We start from the raw sequence: 18,833 nt of genomic DNA, 5'->3' as shown, positions 1-18,833 counted from the left end.
TATTTGAAATACTTCAAGTCAGCTGGACAAAAAACTGGCAAAATTTGTTCCTGAAACAGTTAACAAATATGCTCATTGTGAGGTTGGTGGATAAAAATATAATTATGTAGGATTTGATAAAAGCCCTTTGCCTTTGAAATGAGAATGTTAGAACTTCCCTGGTGGTCCAGTGGCTAAGACTCTGTGCTCCCAGTGCAGGGAGCCTGGGTTCAATCCCTGATCAGAGAACTAGAACCCAAATAAGAGCATGCAACAAAGATCGAACTAATCCTGTGTGCCGCAATAAGACCTGGTGCAGTCAAGTAAATATTAAAAAATAAAATAAAATTAGAATGTTACCTTCCTGGTTCTGTATTTGCATGGGAAAATGCCTTTCAACCAGACTTTGAGAACTGGAAGTATGTCACTAAGAATATGAACACCATGTATTAAAAGAATGCATAACCACAAGTAAGGGTCAGGTACTCTTCTGAACATGAGACAGTAAGTTAGACGGTGGAGCTAGATTTGGATTTGAATTCCAGCTCTGCCAATTATTACTGTGTGATCTAGTTACAAAACCCCTCTTTACCTTAGCTTCTTCATGTGTAACATGGAGAGAATAGTATATGTTCTTTATGGAGTCATTATGAAGATTAAATAATACATTGATTGAGCTTGAAACTCTGCACAGTTCACGATAAGCATTGTGTGTTTGCTCTTGTGTGTAATCTCTGTAGAGTCTCTGACGTATCCCGTCAACAAGAATGAGCTGACTACTGTGTCCTGGATAAGCAGGCAATCTAAGCAGAGACATCTGTCATGGTGTCTTTAACCAACAAAGTGTCATAAAACCAACAAAGGATGAAATGCTATTTGACCATATGTCAATGTAGACAGTTCTACAGCTTATAGTCAGTCATTTCACTGAGATGCCCCAGACACATGGCAGTTTCTTGAATGTTTTACTCTATGATGAAGGACTGAAAACATTCTAACCTAGAGAACTGTGTGGGTCTGGTAATCCATATGCTTCTAAATGCCCTTTATCTCAAAACAAAACAAAACAAAACAAAACCAGAACAGGTAATTTTTTTCCCTCCTACGCAAATTTAATATTATGCTTCTCCAAATTACCTTAAATCATTCTTATTTTTTCTCTATGTATTTAAAATTTTAACTTAGAGGAAATTTGAAAGAACATGAAAATGATCACCTATGTATTCTTTAGTGATATATGACTATTGTTAATATTGCATTTTTCTCTTTATCCACCTATTATTTGCTTAAACATGTGAAATTAAGTTGCAGATTTCATGACATCCCTATGTAAATACTTTACAATGTATTCTAAGAGTAAAGAAATTCTCTAACAGAATTATAATATCTTCATTACATCCCCAAGTTTTTAACTTCAATTAAAGAAGTTATTTATTTTCTATTATTATATATCACTAATGTATATTATTTTATTCATTTCTGAATCTCTCCATTTGTCCTTAAATTGTTTATTATAGTTTTTTCTTTAATCCAGAATTCAATTAAAGGTCACAATTGCATTTATTTTTGGTCATTTTTTTTGGCCATGCCAACACCATTGCAGAATCTTAGTTTCCTAACCAGGGGTTGAACCTGAGCCACTGCAGTGGACCTCCAGGGAATTTTCAAGCTACTGCAATTCTGGAGATGTTTGCTAAAGCAATTAGCATGTCTGTATAACCCCATGTCCAGCTCCCTATTTTAGCTTCCTAATACACTGTAACAAATTCCTGGGTGATTAAAATAATGCAAATTTATTATCTCACAGCTCTGGAAGTCGTAAGTCTGAAACAAGTATCACTGGACTAGAGTTAAGGTGTTGGCAGGGTAGTATATCCTCTGGACATTCTAGGGGAGAGGCTGGTTCCTTGCCTCTTCCAGCTTTTGGAGGCTGCCGGCACCCCGTAGCTCTCATCAGTCCAACCTGTGGCCATCACATCTTCTCAGACTCTGACTCTCCTGCCTCCTTCTTTCATTTATGATGATTACACAGGGCCCACTTCCAGGATAATCCAGGGTACCCTCCCCAGCTCAAGATTCTTAATCACGCCTGCAAGTCTCTTTTGCCATATAATGTAACGTATTCAGTTTCCCAGAACTAGGACTGGACATCTTTGGAAGTCATTATTCTGCTACTGATACAGTAAAATTATATATCTGAAGGTGGGACATGAAAATATTTAAACATATTCTCTCTTGGTCCATTCGAGCCACTCTCTACTCCCCTTCAGTGTGCATTGTGCATCTCCATTAGACATTAACTAGATCCCTTTAGAAAACACATGAAGGCCACCCACACAAAAAATGCTATTTCCTCCCAGTGCCAGCAAGCTTAACTCCTTAGGAGGTACATTCCTTTCTCAGTCCTGTAAGGGGTCACAGCAATCCACCATTCGCCTTCTTGGATTATGTAAACTGCAACAGGTTAGTTCCTTTGATCTACAACCCTTTGTCTCAAAAATTTATATAACTGTGCTTTGACCACCAATGAATGGTAACAGTCCTCAGAGCTTTCTGAAAGTCTGTTTCATGGGCTATAACCCTCAGGGTAGCTCGAACAAAACTTTCTATTTCCTTCTTGGGGTGACCAATCATTAATTTTTACGTGGACACTGCCACACTTCACTTCCTTCACCTCTTTGCTTGATGTTCTGCTCTCTGAAGTCTTACTGCTGGTCTTTTTAAGACTGCTACACATCCTCACCGTTTTCATCCCCCTCCCTGATTTTTTTCCCTCAGTCTTCATTGTAATCTCAAGGATGCTATATTTTTCTTATCTTTTCTCTTCAACTAGAATATAAGTCTGTGAGGGAAGCCATTTTTCTCCAGTTTTCAGTGCACAAGTACCTAGAGCAAAGCTTGACATTTCAATAGGTACACAAGCACTTAAACAAATGACTCAGGGTTGTAGTTAATACATTTGTACATAGATATCCTATAAGAACATGTAATGTAAAAAACAAACAAACACACTGCTAACTGGAAAGATTTAAAGTGGTGTCCATAAACTGCTTGACAATTGCTAAAAGGATTCTGAATCAAAGAACTATGAGTTATAAGTGTCATTTATCAATACCTCTAGATCAGTACTTCTCATACATTAATATGCATATGAACCACAAACCATAACACACCTGGAAGCTTGTTAACAAGAATGCAGATTCTGATTCTGGAGGTCTGAGGTGAGGCCTGGGCTTCTGCACTGATGAGTTTCTGGTTGATATTATAACTGCTGGTCTATGAAATAGCGAAACTTAAATGATATTAAAATCAGAAATGTCAATGGTAACTTCTTTTGCAGGAAAGGTGTTAAAACCGAGATCTAAGGACCTAAAGCAAGAATCAGTGTGCCCCAACTGTACCATTATGGATTACTGGTGTGGTAAGGGATTCTCTGAATTGAGATATCACTTAGATTGGTGTTTATAATGCATAAATACTGGTTTAAATACACAGGGAGGAAAAAAAAGGCAGACTAGGTCAAAGAAGCAGAGGAAAAGATAAGAAGGCTTACTTTTTTTGTAGGGATAAGACTTTAAAAATAGAAATATATATGAAGTCATACCCCACATCTCAGTACTCGTTTGCTTTCTTCAGGTCCCCCTGTCTTTATATCCCCACTTGCAATCGCGAATGAACCCATTCCCTCCAAACTATAAAACCATATCATGTACATGTGTTAGTTTTTTATTGGTTATTCTTTTGCCTCCATGAACATCTGAAGTGCTTGTGTAATGCAATTACTTTTTAAGAAAATCAAAGTGGCAGAAGTATGTGGCTTGAAACATCTACTACAAATATACTGGAAGATTGGGATTGACGTATTCACACTGCTATATACAAAATAGCTAATAAAAGACCTGCTATATAGCACAGGGAACTCTATGCAATGCTCTGTAATGGCCTATATGGGGAAAGAATCTAAAAAAAGAGTGGATATATGTATATGTATAATGGATTCACTTTGTTGTACAGCAGAAACTAATACTGTAAATCAACTATGAAAAGTGAAAGTGAAAGTCACTCAGTCATGTCTAACTCTGCGACCCCAAGGACTATACAGTCCATGGAATTCTCTAGGCCAGAATACTGGAGTGGGTAGCCTTTCCCTTCTCCAGGAGATCTTTCCAACCCAGGGATCAAACCCTGGTCTCCCGCATTGCAGGAGGATTCTTTACCAGTTGAGCCACAAGGGAAGCCCTGTAAATCAACCCTACTCCAATAAAAAATCTTTTTAAAAAAACAAAACAATCCAATAATAAAATGATCCAACAAAACACAGTCCTCTGTCCTAATCTCCCTTCTCATGAGGTTGCCACTTTCCAAAGCACACTTTCAACCTTCAGCAATGTCTCCCGATACATAGTTCTAGACACTATCTATCTATTCACTTTCAAGGGAAGGTGAGGTTTCAATAGTCTATATACCGTCCACCCAATCACAGCTAATGCAGCTTTTTGGTGAAGTTAGCTTTTATTGTTACCATCATGATGTGTAGTAGTAGCAGTAGTAGTAGTCGTTGCTCAGTTGTGTCCGACTCTTTGCAACTCAGAGGACTGGAGCCTCTCAGGCTCCTCTGTCCATGGAATTCTCCAGGTAAGAATACTGGAGCTACCTGGGAAGCCCTCATTATGTGTAAATATTCAAAATTAAGGGTATGGTATATTAGGATACATACTTCGCTTTTCATTTGCTTGTCAAATTACCTACATCACTCCCACAGTGTGAATAAATTTCTTCCCAATATATTCATTCATTACATGCATCCCCCCTTTCTCTTCCCTCTTTCCCTCCTCTTCTTGGAGACATTCCCCTACCACACCTGTAGGAGCCTACTCTACCTGTATTCCAGTCTGGGCTGGCTATCCCCCCTTAGGGCTACTGTATGGCTTCTTCCTGAGTCATCTCTCACCAGCCAGGCTTGAAGACAGGCAATCAAAGGGAGGAAGGGCAGTAGGAAAGGATGATGAAATCAGAAGGATTAGTCTCAGTGAGATGTTAGGTAGGGCTGGAGCTGGCTGCCCTGCCTAGTCACACTGGGTTACCAAGCATGTCCAAGACAAATGTTTGGGGTGAAATTTTCTGTTTTGGTCACACCACAGAGCTTGTGGAATCCTAGTTCCCCATCAGGGATCAAACCCAGACCCCCAGCACTGGAAGTGTACAGTCCTAACCACTGGACTGCCAGGGAGTTTCCTGTTTGGGTTGAATCGTAAGGCCTCATTTTATCGATGCTTCCCGTATGACAGAGGATATGGAAATTGCATCTCTTCTTTAATGACTATGAATATTACTTTTTACTTACTTTGAGAACTTCTGTACTTCCATAGGTGAGATGTGTGCATTTTTAGAAACTTTTTATGCACCAGTTATACAAACTATATAAGGAGTATTTTTGAAATGCATAGATGGTTACTGATTTTAAGACCTTAAAAGGCACCAATAGTCACAAAATTGGGAGAAGACCTTACAAGTGTTCATGTACAATAACTAGAGTATTTATAGCACAGAGATTAAGTTTTCTATCTCTGGCCACAGTCTGGGTTTAAAACACAGCTTGAGCTACACAACTTGGGCAAATCAATTAACTTCTCTAAGTCTTAGTCTCTACTCTGTAAATTGGGGATGATGATGATAATACTTGTTGTGTAGGATTGGAACAAAAAGTTAATGCATCTAAAGTACTCAGCACAAAACATGACACATAGGAAAGAACAATTAGTATTATACATTTTCATGCTACAATATAGAGCAGCTAGTCAGAATGTGAAAACACATAGAATGATTTTACTGTTTTAATGAGATTAGGATATTCTAAAGACTCACTGAATTAATTTACTTATGTATTCATTTATAAAATTAATATTAAGACTTCCTATGTTCAAGTGTTGCAAACAGTGTTCAGTTCAGTTGTTACAAATATATAAATGGTTTTTTAAATAAAAGGGCTTATGCAGCATTTCAAAAGCCAAATTTGCACTGACAGATGAATGGATAAAGAAATGTAGTAGATACACACAATGGAACATTATTATTCAATGGACTACTATTAACTTAAAAAGAAGGAAATCCTCATGTATGCCACAACACTGACAAAACTTGGAGATGTTATGCTAAGTGTTTAATAAGTCAGTCCCTAAAGACAAATACTGTATGATTCCACTCCTACGGAAGTACCTAAAGTTGTCAGAATCATAAAAACAGAAAGTAGATGGATGGGTGCCAAGGGCTAGAGGGAAGGGAATTAGTGTTTAATAGGAACAGAATTTCAGTTTTGCAAGATGAAGTTCTAGAGATCTGTTATACAACAATGCCAATGAACCTAACACCACTGAACTATATACTTAAAAATGGCTACCATGGTGAATTTAATGTTACATGCTTTTTTACAATTAAAAGCAAAACAAAACTTTTTAAAGCCCTGCAATTAGCAAATGGAATGCTGAGTGTATGATGGTTAGGTGGAGCAGCTCAGATCCAAGGAGGTGAAATGACTCAGCATGAAGGAAGACAGCAACAGCCCAGGGTGGCAGCTCGGTCACTGCCCCGCCTGCAGCCGTAAAGGCCCTCACTTGTGGAGCTTCTGGCTATGTCCAAGAAACAGGCATTATTTCACTTAGTCTCACAATATTGTGCTAAGTGCTACTGTTTTTGCTGTTCTGTGGATGAGGAATTGGCAAAGTTTTGAGAGACGAAGTTGTCCAAATGCTGGAAATAGTGACTGCACTTGAGCGCCAGCTCCTCTGTAAAGCTTATTCTCTGCTACTGTCCTCTTTTGGGAAGATGAGGAAATCTGGGACAGATGCCAAGTAGCTAATGCAACAGCAGAGGGTGAGGGTAGTGATGAGAGGCAGACAGTGGCAGATCTACCTACGGTATGAACCTTAAAGGTAGGACTTAAGACAAAGTGGGCCCGAGTCCATATGCCAAATTTATAAAAACACATCAGCACTGAAGTCAGAATCACTGAAATCAGTGTATGAACAGAGTGAGTAGAGAGTGCAAGAGACAAAGCCATGATTGAATTCTTGCAACCTCTGTGGCAATACATGTCCATATGCAACTTTTGAAAGAGTTGCTTCATACAATAGATAACTAATGAGAACCTACTGTACAGCACAGGAAACTACTCAATGCTCTGTGGTGACCTAAACGGGAAGGAAATTCAAAAGAGCGGCTATACGCATATATATAGCTGATTCACTTTCCTGTACAGCAGAAACTATCACACCACTGTAAAGCAACCATACTCCAATAAAAACTAATTAAAAAGTAAGTTGCTTCAACTTGCCTACTCTGTTCTTACTCTGATACACCACGGGTATCATCTGACGTATTATTTACCCAAACATCTTTACAGAGAGTCGTTTATGGTAATCAGGTTGTAAATAAAGTGCTTAATCACTTTTGTACTTGGACCCTATCTTAATGATCATTATTTTTTTGTTATTTTTATGTTTAGTTCAGTGTTATTAAGCATATTCAGTTTTGCAACTATCACCAACATCCATTTCCAGAACTCTTCATCACTACAACATATAATCCCGTGCCTTCATTTAACAGTGACTCCCTCTTCCCTCCTCCCTGAAACCCCTGACAAACACCATTGTATTAAAACTTTCTGTCTCCAGGTACCTCATGCAGGTGGAGTTATACAATTTTTGAATATTAAGTTTTTAATACTTTTCAACAAACCTCAAGGCTATTCTTCGGTGTCTTCTCGGTCATCCACACTGCTGCACACCTAGAGAAAACCTCACTGTATGGAAATTCTCTGACCTCAAGAGCTAGAAATCAGTTCTTAGAAATAAAAATCACCATTTTTCTTACAAGAGCAAAATGCAAAGGACTACGCTAGCACCCAAGCAGAGACGTCAGAATGGAATAGGTGGCAGGAGAAAATGAACAGAAAATAGTTTGGACAGAATTGGGGATCAACGATTTGTGTTGAATGTTTGGCATGTGAGCTGATATGTATTAAAGCATGGGAAAATTTATCCTAAAATTCAGGTGGAAATGAGTTCTGGATTCTTCATTTTTTATTCAACATTAGTGTAAAAAACTGATTCAGCGTTTTTAAACCGGGCTGTATTGCCAGCGCAGCTATCTATGGAAATTCCTTTGCTTTGATGCAAGGTTTCTCATCCTGGGCGTTACTGACATTCGGGGCTGCATACTTGTTTTGTTGAGGGGGTGTTGCTGGAGGGGGCAGTCCTGTGTATGTAAGAAGCTTAGTAGCATCTTTGACTTGCACCCACTAGATGTCAGTAGCACTTCCTTACCAAGTTCTGACAATCAAAAAAGACTCAACCCTGCCAGATGTCTTCCAGTGGGCAAAATCATCCCAGAGAACTGTGGTTTTAGGAGGATGGAGAAGAGAAAGCACATTTCTTGCTTTGTTGAAGTAACTCAACTGTAAGTCTCCACTTTGACCTGAACTTTGATAAAAATTAACGTTATAAATCTGGTTATAGACTAAAACCAGCAAGCACTCTCTTTTTGCACTGACTTCCAATAAAATAGTAGCTCAGATGGTAAAGAATTTGCCTGCAATGAGGGAGACCTGGGTTCAATCCCTGGATCAGGAAGATCCCTTGTAGGAGGGAATGGCCCCACTCGAGTATTCTTGCCTGGAAATCCCCTGGACAGGGGAGCCTGGCGGGCTACAGTCCATGGGGTGGCAGACAGTCTGACACGACTGAATGAGGTTCACTCACTCCAAAAATATCAGATTCACTTTCTTTGTGCATGCTCAGTCATGTCCGACTCTTTGTGACCCCACAGACTGTAGCCCACCAGATTCCTCTGTCCACGGGGATTCTCCAGGCAAGAATACTCGAGAGGGTAGCCATTCCCTCTTACAGGGGATCTTCCCAACCCACTGTGCAAATCAGCGTCTCCTGCATTGCAGGCTGATTCTTCACCACTGTGCTACCTGGGAAGCCCTCACACACTCTTAAGGAAAAAGAATACTGGGAGACTGGGCTAGCTGGGGTACTGCACTCAGGGCTAGCTGGTCAGGATGGTCTGCAAAAAGCAGCACGTCTGGGCACTTTCTACCCCAAGTTACAGGCCGACTCCTCCTATATCGATCACATTTCTGAAAGCCTATTAATGCATTTCTTCCATTACCAGATCCACAGCTACATATTAACAGCAGATAGATTTTAGAGGTGCCAGATACACAGCTTCCCTGGTGGCTCAGCTGGTAAAGAATCCATCTACAATGCAACCTACAATGGAGAAGACCTGGGTTTGATCCCTGGGTTGGAAAGATCCCTTGGAGAAGGAAAAGGTTACGCACTCCAGTCGTCTGGCCTAGAGAATTCCATGGACTGTATAGTCCATGGGGTGGAATAGAGTTGGACATGACTGAGTGACTTTCACTTTCAAATGCACAGCAGGTGCTCAAACATTTACTAGGTAAATAAGGATAATCAGAACCAGATTCATAGAGACCAATCTGAAAAAAAAAATTGTAATGTAAAAACCAACTCACTTTTGAAGTTTTCAGAGTATATAAAATTGAGGTGTCTATGATGTTAATTCTATAATCATGCTGTTTTTCAGCTTGTCTTCGATGAACTCCTTTGTTCAGTTAGATAAGTACTAGTACCCAGTCAGGTGCCAGTCTCCACTGGCATCCCATGTTCCAGCTAAACCAAGCTGTGTAATGATGGCCAGTTGGGGAGATACAAAGGGTATGTTCAGTCTGGAAAGCAGATGCAATATTATGACTGTGTAAGAAAAGGAAAACTTTTGAACTAAAACCACTGAAAGAAAAGCTATATCCAAGGTTGTTTTGTTTTTTGATTGTGAGAATGCACAGATTTGGGGGGAGAAGATCTTTTATGGGAATTTTAAGAGAGAATGATTTTTTTCTTTTTTACCTTGATCAAACCAACCATGGTTTAAAAAGTTCTAGTGATACACCCTAGCGCTACTTACTTCACATATAGCCCTAGCATTGCCTTCCTCTTTGGCTTTCTTCTGCTTTTCTGGTCCTGTAACCCCAGTGAGTCTCAGGCCCATTTAGCTCTAGACAAAGTTTACGCCTCACCTCTTCTAGGAAGCCTTCTGTGATTACACCTTACGTGCACCATCACCCCCATTCCCTACCTCCCATCAACACCTTGTGTGTTATTCTCTACAAGAGCACTAACCACACTGCATGGTGGCTATCTGCTCTACTTTGCATCACTGAAGGCAAATACTCAGATATCTTTTGCATGAACAAATGTAGGTAAATCTGAGATACTGAAATTCTAACACATATATAAAGATTTCTTGTATTTTCTTGTTTTACTTTTGATTACAAGGATAATTTAAACCCAGCTAGAATAATTTAGACACAGCTATTTAAGTAACTAGGAAATCTTTAAATAAGTGATATCTTTCTAGATTTGGCAATTTCATAGTAAAGACATCTATAAAGTTACCTAGTATGAAATAATTTGAGATGTGCCATAGATGTAGCTATTTGTTACAGGAATATTCAGCAAAGGTCTGCAACCCAGGATTATGCTGCACACATACCAAGGAATATTTCGCTGCCATGAGATGTCATCCTATAGAAAAACAAATAGAGAATATATTCAAACTGTAATGTTAAAATACATGCACAGAACAGATGCATTCTAAACCTTAGTTTTGAAATCTAAACTTTCCATTCTCTGGTTAATAAAACTTAATGTTCCTTTTCGGAGAAGGAAATGGGAACCCACTCCAGTGTTGTTGCTTGGAGAATCCCATGGACAGAGGAGCCTGGTGGGTTACAGTCCATGGGGTTACAAAGAGTCAGACATGACTGAGTGACTAACACAACAACGTTCTTTTATAGTTTTCAGCATTAAGTCAAATTGATTATTATCTTAGCAATCCAGAAAATAGCAACACAGATCATCTCAAGTGGTGCTATTAAGAGGCAATTTCTTTTGCAAATTTTCCAAATATTCCACAATAGCAGTGGACAACTTTTTAACTGACAAGGTTTTTTAAAGCTTAACTCTGGACCTTACATTTGCATGGCTATAAAACTACACTGATTAACTACAATAAAAGGAACTAAAATAATACAGGAAGCAAAGATGTCAAAGGTTAAGGAAAAAAAAAAAAAACAACCCTTATGGGGAGGAGGGATAAATTAGGAGTTTGGGATTAGCAGATAAAAACTATTATTTATAAAATAGTATACACACACACACACACACACACACTCCATATAGCACAGGGAACTATATTCAATATCTTGTAATAACTTATAATGAAACAGAATATGGTAAAGAATATGTATGTATAACTTAACACTTTGCTGTACACCAGAGTCTTACACAACATTGTAAATCATCTATACTTCAAAAAAAAAAGTTTCAGAAAAAAAAAACACTTCATATATTATGGAGTAATATTACCAATTCTTGTTTCTTTTTACTGTAAATGCTATTCTAAATTAACAATAATAAGAAACACTTGAATTTGCAAATAGATCTGGCCTGAAGATTTTAGTTTTTTAATGTTAGACATAACTTGGTGAAAAGTTGTTTTGACCTAAGTTTCTAATAAAATATGAAGGAATAGAGTGAATTTACTCCAAATCTGAAATCTCAGATTCAAACCATATCTTACTTGAAAATGTCAAAAGTCTATTAAAGATTTTGAAAACCCACAAGAAACAAACATGTTTTAAAACATGGAATTACATGCTTTTTTAATTGGTTTTCAGCAGCGTGGGTAAATGAATGACACTGATGCTTAGGGGAGAAAAGTAGAAAGAAAAAAAAATTAACCAGTAGCTTTTAATCACCATTCTTTAATAGCTGACATCTTAATATGTTTCTGAAATGAACAAATTTAAGGTATTGTAAATAGCAATCTGAATAGTCAACAGTAACTTTCTTATAGTCTTATCAACTGAAATAATAGAACTTTAAACATGACAGCTTTCTACCTTGTCACATTAAACCGTAATCTTCTGTTACCCATTCATTTCTTGAGTGCCTGCCTTTACGCGCCAGGTGTTTGATCTAAGTTTTCAAGTAGAGTTATTATTCAGGTTATGTCACTCTATTTAGTTGTCAACAGTAGTTAGAGCAGGACCTTAAAGAGGTCAAAATTAAATTAATATTTCGATCCAAAATGATTATAAAACATACCAAGGTCATGAAACATAAAACATTACTGAGACAAGTTCAATGCTTAAAATACCTTCTCTTTTTAAGGATAAGTGATAATATATACATGCATTTAGAGATATATACATTGGATTGTGGTTGCTACTCCTGACAAATCTTTTCTCTTCAGATGCACTTACAAATTCATTAGAACACCACTGATATAGGACTTTCTAAAAGCTTTTAAAATCCTAGTTAGGAGATAAGTGACTTGTCACACAGTAAGACAGAAAAACAACTGATATACATTGTTAATTTTTTCAAGTAATGTTATGTACAGTTTTATTGCCAGTATATGCACAACAGTAAGCATAGAACTATAAATACACAATGTAATTAACAGTAGAAAACAAAATTGTTACAGATAAGGGCGGGGGTGGGGTGGGTGATGTAGAGAAACTATTTTCCTGCTGCTAGAACAAAAAACAAAGGAAGGTAAAATCCTATGACAAATCATCCATTCAGTACTCTTGTCTTAAATTCTTTACATACATTTCTACATTTTTTTCAATTAAACAAAGAAAGTACAGATAACTCTGTTAACAATAGCAAATTGCTTCCCTAATAGCCATTTGCCTTTCCAGTCAAATTCACTTTATGTTAAGATTAAAAAAAAAAAAAAAAGTCAAGGTAAGAAATCATTAGTATCCTGGTTCCATATGATCTAATCTGCCTTTCACCAAAACCGGTAATTTTTGAAAGTTGGCTGCGCATGAAAATAAGAGGTGTAGCAAAAGGTGATTAAAAAATTTGTTAAAAAGTAACAGAAGATCACCCTTTTAGTAGTTTTCTAAAAGACTATATAGGCAGCAGCTCAATTAAAAGTATTAGCCCTGAAGAGGTAGAGAATTTGAGCCTACTACATGAAGATAGTAATAGCCTTGGCACCATCTTCTCTCTCATCAGGATCAATGTTTTCAAGTAAGACAATTTCATGGCAAAAGGAAACCAGGTTCCACCATATAAAGAAAAGGTGCTGGTCGACTCCCATGTTGCAATCATTAGTTTGTTCATTAAATGAGAAACAGAAGACGGTCAAGGACACACATGCACTTGCTTTCTTTTTGTCTGTTTCCATTATCAAGTTTATTCATAAGTGAATTTGATATCAATAAATAAAAAAGCATCATTCACAACCAAGATAAACAAACCAAAAAACCCTGCAATGAAACCTTCTACTTGAATAAGTAACAAGAAAAACACAGGCTGATGATTTGGTGCAGCTTTCTTAAGGGATCAGAGAGGGGACATGGTTTTAAATAAACGTGGCAAGGTCAACAACCAACAAACGATACCAGCTTTACAGAACTGGCTGGTTCTGTAACGTTTCTTTGAGGTCTTAGTTTTAAACTACAGATCACCCCAAAGAAGTTGCAACTAATGACATGTATCACCATCACACCAACAGAGTCCAGCTGGAGTTCAAATTAGTCCTGCTTTGTTTCACATCATTTCAATATTTCTAGCATAGGACATGATACGGAACAAAACTTAAAAGTAGCAATAAAAATATTATTCTGCATTTGAATAAAGGCCAAAAAAAAAGTTTTAGACTGTTAAACTTTAAAGCTTTAAGCATTCCTGTTTAACCAGCATTAGAAAAAAAATTTATACAATTGTAACACTGGCAAAGGTTAATGGGAAGACAAAGAAGTACAAACGTGTGAAATGATGAATTAGATTAAAAATTACTTTGTATTGATCAACTGATGTTAATACTGCTTCTTCTTGAATTTGGAATAACTATTGTAAAAGTTACATGCAGACTGAGGATAGTCCTCTGTTACAGAGAATACAAAACAAAACAAAAAACTAAAACTGGGAAACAATGGTAAGTTTCAAAAGATGTATTTGAAAATTTCCTTTCATTGATGAGGGTGGTCTGTCTGTCCTTTCTTTGAGAGACCTGGTTCACTTCTGTCAGCTTCACTAACTTTGTCCGGAAACATCAGTAGTGGGGTCAACTCCTCCAGAACCTGTCTGTGCACGTTTGATGTAAAGATTCAGTAGCTTCATCTGCAGATTCAAGCCAAACACATGTCATTTGAGCAAGCTGCTCTAAATTATCCTGAGATGCTCATTAAAGAAAATTATACACATATGTGAGCTTCAAAGGTATTTTAGACTGAGGGGTTATTATAATGCACTAGTTATTGTTGATAATTAAGAATTTTAAAAAAAATTTAAGTCTTAGTTTTGTGCCTGACTGAGTATTCTAGCATGCCTTTTCAAAACCTGTTAGAGTGATGAACAAGTAACACTTAAAGAAGTCACCATTAGGACAAAAATGGTGAACATTTGAGCATTATGTGCTATACAGTATGCTGCCTTACATTCTATCTTTTTATCTTCACAACATTTTAGAGATGAGGAAACTGAGATTCAGGATGTACCATCCCTGCCTAAGGTCAAAAGAGCAGTGGGCCAGGAGACGAAATTAGGCTCTTGAGTTCCAGCACCCAAGACCACAGACAACTATGTCACCACTCTCCTCACAGGAATGTTTTTGATTTCCTGTCATTTTTCAGTCTGTACTGTATGAGATCATATTTTTATAGTTTGGAATCAAAGCACATACAATTCTGTTTTTCACTTTTTTTTGAACCTAATGTCATTCTCAAATATTTTCCCCACCTTCTTATTGTCTTCACATGCAACATTACTACTGGCTGCCTAGTATGCTGATAAAGTGATGAATTTTAATTCTTCTACAGATAACTCTGGCTTATCAGGACCTAACTTTGCACAAAACTCAGAAAATTTTCCCTCTGAAAACCACGCAGTTGTTCAAAATTTGCTTTTCTTAATATCTACTCTTTGACCCAATCGTTTAACCCAGCATCCATGGCATTCAGTGGCTCACTGAACCCTCTGAAACTAGGTATAAAATTTTCTGCATAAGTTTATTTTTCTTGAGATTATACCCGAAGCTCAAAGTGGTCTGTAATACAGAAAAGGTTAGGAATCACTGCTTTAATCTATCTATAACTTTATAGGTTTTAATGTAAGATATATATTTGAGTTCTTTTTCCTTTATATGTATTTCTTATTCCCTTTTGCTACTTAAAAAATAATTTTGATTATAGTAATGACAATTGTTAGGATTTGTGGAAACTTTTTAAATGAAGGTGAGTGTCCTGCTAACTGGGTCATAAACCGTAATTCAAAAACCATAGTTTATCCTCACCCTTTAGAACAGATTTAAGGTTTTGATGAAAGCAAAGAAATGAAGAAAACAAGACTGGTGTTTTTTACATCTTAAGGACTAATTGTAAAATTTATTTTAACATATCAAATAAAATTAAACATTTATGGTGATCATAATAAGAGAAGAAAGAGAATGAGAACAAATATTTGATTATCATAATTCATAGAGGAGAATTTTTAAAATGTTCTAGTGTTCCATAATTTGGTACATATAAATCCATGAATATATAACCACAATTTATTCTGTTTTTTTCTTTTTTTCGGCTGTACTATGTGGCGTGTGGGATCTTAGGCCCCCAACCAGGGATAGAACCTTGTCGCCCTACAGTGGAAGCACAGACCCTTAACCACAGGACATCCAGGGAATTTCCAACTGCTATTTATTATTTTCTTCTTTTTCTATTTATTTTTAAACAGTCATAGAGCTAAGAATTGAGTGTGAGAGTGGGAAGAGTGAGTTGGTGATTAGGAACAACCAGAAGCAGTAGACATTTTTTTCACAGCAATCTACCAACCGTCCTACCAAACCGCTGACTTCACTTAAGTGACAGACGTGAAAGTACAAATAGCTAAAGTGCAAACGTTAGGAGGAATTAGGATGGACGCTTAAAGCCTAATTAAAAGTCAGGTCACAAATCACCCTTCAACACACACAAACAAGTGTATTTTGAAGAGCGACCCATGGCCACCATCTTTAGGAGAGAGCAGCCCTACTTACTTTACTGCCAGTGAGCTGACTGAGGTGTGGTTTTAGTTCATCACCAATTACCGCATGAACAGCCACCAGGCAGAAGACACAAGCTTTCCGAACACTGCTTTCCGAATTATCGTAGCCCTGGGAAGAAATCCTTGTTAGTACTCCTGCAGGATCTTAGAAAAGTACCATCGCACAGAAACAGAACTGCAACTCAGAGAGGAGACGTCAGGCATGCTGACAAGAGAGTTTTACTGACTGGATGAAGTTAACTTTTCACCTTTTCAGGCAGCGACGTCCCTTTCCCTCCTCCCTTTCCCTTTGAGCACCCCCACTCCACTGTCAGCCTTTTTTTATCAGAGTCTTTCTTATTTAGCCTGGTAAGCTACAATCTCTGGCTCTGAGGCCACCCCAGTGCCTGCAAAAGTCTCTGAATTAACCTTTCTAAAGCCTTCAGCTTTAGCGTATTTAGCAGCTCCTCACGAATGAATAAAACCTAACCTCCTTGGCCTGGCAGTCAGGGTACTCCTCTAATCCAGGCTGAATTAGATCAACATCTGGTCCATCCCTACCACTACTCTAAGTTATTTATCCAACAAACATTCATTCATGTCCACTACTATATGTGTGACACACACCAATTATGTATATTCCGTTCTTAGCACCAAAGCACAGATAAAGAAGGAAGACATTTGGATCTTATCTTCAAGGACCTCACAACTTAGTAGCTGCAGCTTAGAACAGAGTCACAAAGCTAATGCTACAGATGCACAAAGGAATGAATGATGGCATCTCACACACACACTACTTAATAGTAGTCATTAAAATTACACCCCACTCCAGTGCTCTTGCCTGGAAAACCCCATGGATGGAGGAGCCTGGTGGGCTGCAGTCCACGGGGTCGCTAAGAGTCGGACACAACTGAGCGACTTCACTGTCACTTTTCACTTCCATGCATTGGAGAAGGAAATGGCAACCCACTCCAGTGTTCTTTTCTGGAGAATCCCAGGGACGGGGGAGCCTGGTGGGCTGCCGTCTATGGGGTCACACAGAGTCGGACAAAACTGAAGCGACTTAGCAGCAGCAGCAGTTTATTATTTATTAGAATGGAACAGTAAAAGGTTCCATTCTATGGAACACATTCATAGTCTTTGATTAACTTAAGCAAAGCATGTCACAAAATAAGATCCCATTTTTGTTAGAGTTTTTATATGTATGGGTTTGTATGCAGAAAACCACATTAAATGCTCATCTACCACACTAAACAGTAAGTTTTATGTTATGTGTCTACTAACCCCCCACCCCTACACACACACACCCACACCCACCCACACACCCACACACCCACACCCATACCCACACACACCCGCTAGCTATCGGGTCTTTTGCTCTGAACACCCATGACAGCAGGAAGGCTTGGTTGTGACACTGGTGTTGCCTGGCCAAGTACCTAAAATAACTGAATCCCCAGTGTATCAACACAGCTTCTTTCTCCAAGTTTTACTGCCTACCTGTATTAGGCCTGGCATGATCTCTGGCAAAAGCAGGTTAAGCGTTTCCTTGGACACTCTCTCGATCACTTTTGTTTGCATTTTGATGGCAGCCAGGTTGATGGGGTAGTCTGCAGTCTGGATGATGGGACACAGCACTTTGATGCACTGCTCTGGGCTGATGGAAGTGGCCAGCACTGACGCGGCCTCCTCAGCAGATCTCACCACCTAGGACAGAGGGCAGTGCTGAGCAGGGAAGTGATTCTGTAAAATGTATGCTGTGTCCTGGGTGTGCACATTTCATGAAATACATAATACAACATGGGATCTGGAGTTTTCTTTGAAAACATGAAAGTAAATATACGGATACATGGGTCTTTATTATACCATTCTTCCTTCTTCTGTGTTCTCTCTCTTTTTAAAAAATAAACAGCATGTATTTATTGGGTAACATTTTTACTCAGTGCTGTAATATAGAAGGTTTGGGGATACCAAAAAGCAATTTCTGTGCCTGCAATCAAAAGGTTTCTATGTATAAAATCTATATGAATTTTGGGAGTTTGGGGACTATGTCTTTATTTTTCTGTACTCTCTTAATGCTGGCTTGGTTTAACGATTAGAGCAGTTTGAACCCAGTATTGTGGTCGAGTTCTGCAGGGGAGCGGAGGCTCTGTCCACCTAGACTATCCTGTCACTGGAGTCCTCAGCATCAGCCATGCTGAGACCCTGCTCACTGTTAGGACCCTCACCTCCAGGATGGCTTATGCCCCTTGTATCATATTACAAAATAAAATAAAAGTCATTCCATTAATATGTTATCAAATTAACAGTCTATTTCCCCTACTATTCATGATTTTCTTTCCTTCTATACTGGACTTGGGGAGATAAGATGCTGGTTTTGCAAGAAGAAAAAGTTATCTATATTTTTATTGGAATCTATAATCTCTAAAGATACTCTTGAAAAGATGTAACGATTACTGCTTCTGTGGCTATTTTTGGTATTGTCTCACTTATGCTCTCAATCTGAGAGGTTTATAAAGGAACAGTGGAAAATACACTGGATATCAGAAGCTACTGTTGTTTAGTTGCTACGTTGTGTCTCTCTCTTGCGACTCCATAGACTGTAGCCCACCAGGTACTTCTGCCCACGGGATTTCCCAGACAAGAATACTGGAGTGGGTTGCCATTTCCTACTCCAGGGGATCTTCCCGATCCAGGGATCAAACTCATGTTTCCTGCACTGGCAGGCAGGTT

General features: G+C 38.3%; 1 protein-coding gene across 18 annotated transcripts in view; it reads right to left on the bottom strand.

Annotated features, from left to right (window-relative positions):
* Positions 1–11,807: 11,807 nt before the first annotated feature.
* Positions 11,808–18,833, bottom strand: part of CLASP2 (cytoplasmic linker associated protein 2) — a 176,243-nt gene continuing 169,217 nt past the window's right edge. For all 18 annotated transcript variants that reach the window (XM_040246288.1, XM_040246293.1, XM_040246289.1 and 15 more), the window contains 3 exons: positions 17,601–17,807; positions 16,114–16,230; positions 11,808–14,204 (listed from right to left, as the gene is read on the bottom strand). In XM_040246288.1, the coding sequence (XP_040102222.1) occupies positions 14,118–14,204; positions 16,114–16,230; positions 17,601–17,807 (411 nt within the window). In that variant the 3' untranslated portion in view covers positions 11,808–14,117. The remainder of the gene's footprint in view (positions 14,205–16,113; positions 16,231–17,600; positions 17,808–18,833) is intronic.

The sequence above is a fragment of the Oryx dammah genome, unplaced genomic scaffold (genome assembly GCF_014754425.2).
Source record: "Oryx dammah isolate SB20612 unplaced genomic scaffold, SCBI_Odam_1.1 HiC_scaffold_9, whole genome shotgun sequence".
NCBI lineage: Eukaryota > Metazoa > Chordata > Mammalia > Artiodactyla > Bovidae > Oryx > Oryx dammah.
The sequence above is the reverse complement of the archived record's forward strand: the minus strand, read 5'-3'. Positions and strand labels throughout refer to the sequence as shown.